The 1,308-nt window shown below is 46.9% G+C and overlaps 1 protein-coding gene across 1 annotated transcript; it reads right to left on the reverse strand.

Moving 5' to 3' along the window:
* Positions 1 to 244: 244 nt before the first annotated feature.
* Positions 245 to 1,066, reverse strand: LOC101582399 (melanoma-associated antigen 10-like). The gene has a single exon (XM_012517459.1). The coding sequence runs from the start codon at positions 1,064 to 1,066 to the stop codon at positions 245 to 247; it is 822 nt and encodes a 273-aa protein (XP_012372913.1).
* Positions 1,067 to 1,308: the final 242 nt, after the last annotated feature.

Below are 1,308 nucleotides of genomic sequence, written 5' to 3' on the forward strand. Positions count from 1 at the left end.
ATCAAGCACTAAATCACTAAATTAAAGAGACATGTGACTAATACCATTCTTCAGATAAGATGAGCACACTATATCTTATAAAAAAGGAAAACTACTTCAAACACTCAAGAAATCGTTTGCAAGTAACACACATGGGATAGACATCAACATGGCATGGACTGTAATTCCCCATCCACTCTGTCTCTTCATTACTGAGAAAGCTGACTGCTCTCCAAAATCTCAAGTGGTAATCTGCCCTCATTTCTCAATGGGTGAGAACTAAGCTAGTGATACTGCTGTGGAGCACTCCCTGGCCCTGGTATTGCATTGCCCCCTCCATGGTCTGAACCTGTTTCCTGGCAGCCTCTATCTCCTCGCTCAAAGCCTGATCACATAGATGTGGGTAAGAACTAGGATTGATCTTATTCATCTTGGACAAATGCTCCAGGATTCTCATCTTGGTGATTTCAGCATAAGCCCTAGGGCCCCACAGGAATTGATGGTGAGCACAGTGACTACCGGGCAACTGCTGATACTCTAGGTATCCTGCCTGTACCAAGTCCTCAGTGATGAATTTCCACCTGTCCCCAGGAGGAAAGTTCCTGTTGGGTAACATCTGCCTCTTTCTGACCACCTCCCTTATGTCCTCCTCACTGGCACAATTACCCCTTACAAAGATGACCATCAAGATCACTAACAGGAGGTCAATTTTGGGAAAAATCTGTTCACCACCCTCTGTGCCTTTACAAGTGAGGCCCAAGAGAGGGACAAGGTCATAGGTGTGGCCAAGGGAATTTGACTTACTCACATTGATTCCAAAGCCAAGACACATGCACTCACAGACTTCCTTGAAGATCAAAGGGAAGTGCTCATGGTCACTGTGGTCCATGAGGTGCAACATTTCTGCCTCGGTCACCAGCTCTTTCTTTTGATACTTGAGGAGCACGAACTCTACCATTGTAGCTGCCTTGTCACCTATGAATACACGTCGCAAGATCTGAGGCACTAGCACATCCAGTGAGTTGTCTGGATCGTCGTTCTCACTGCTGGAGATCTGGAATGTTTCGCGGCTTTCACTGGAGTCCATGGTAATGCAGAGAGAAATCGCTCCTTAGTATTATGGGAAATCTTGATGTCCCTGCCCGAGCCCAGTCACTGTCTTCACCTACGATGTGTGTACAGGAGATAGGAGAGGCAGAGGATGCAGTGGCTACTACTTCCTTCCTTTATACTGTGAGTTCCTGCTCCTCTACTATTCCAAAGTCTGACTCTGGCCAGGATGGCTTCCTCCCACCTTACTGCTCTGTGTCCACTGTCCACGAAGATGTC

The sequence above is a fragment of the Octodon degus genome, unplaced genomic scaffold (genome assembly GCF_000260255.1).
Source record: "Octodon degus isolate 3935 unplaced genomic scaffold, OctDeg1.0 scaffold00181, whole genome shotgun sequence".
In the NCBI taxonomy this organism is placed as follows: domain Eukaryota; kingdom Metazoa; phylum Chordata; class Mammalia; order Rodentia; family Octodontidae; genus Octodon; species Octodon degus.

Coding starts and splice junctions, on each gene's coding strand:
- LOC101582399 (XM_012517459.1), bottom strand. CDS start 1,066: ATGGACTCCAGTGAAAGCCGCGAAACATTCCAGATCTCCAGCAGTGAG.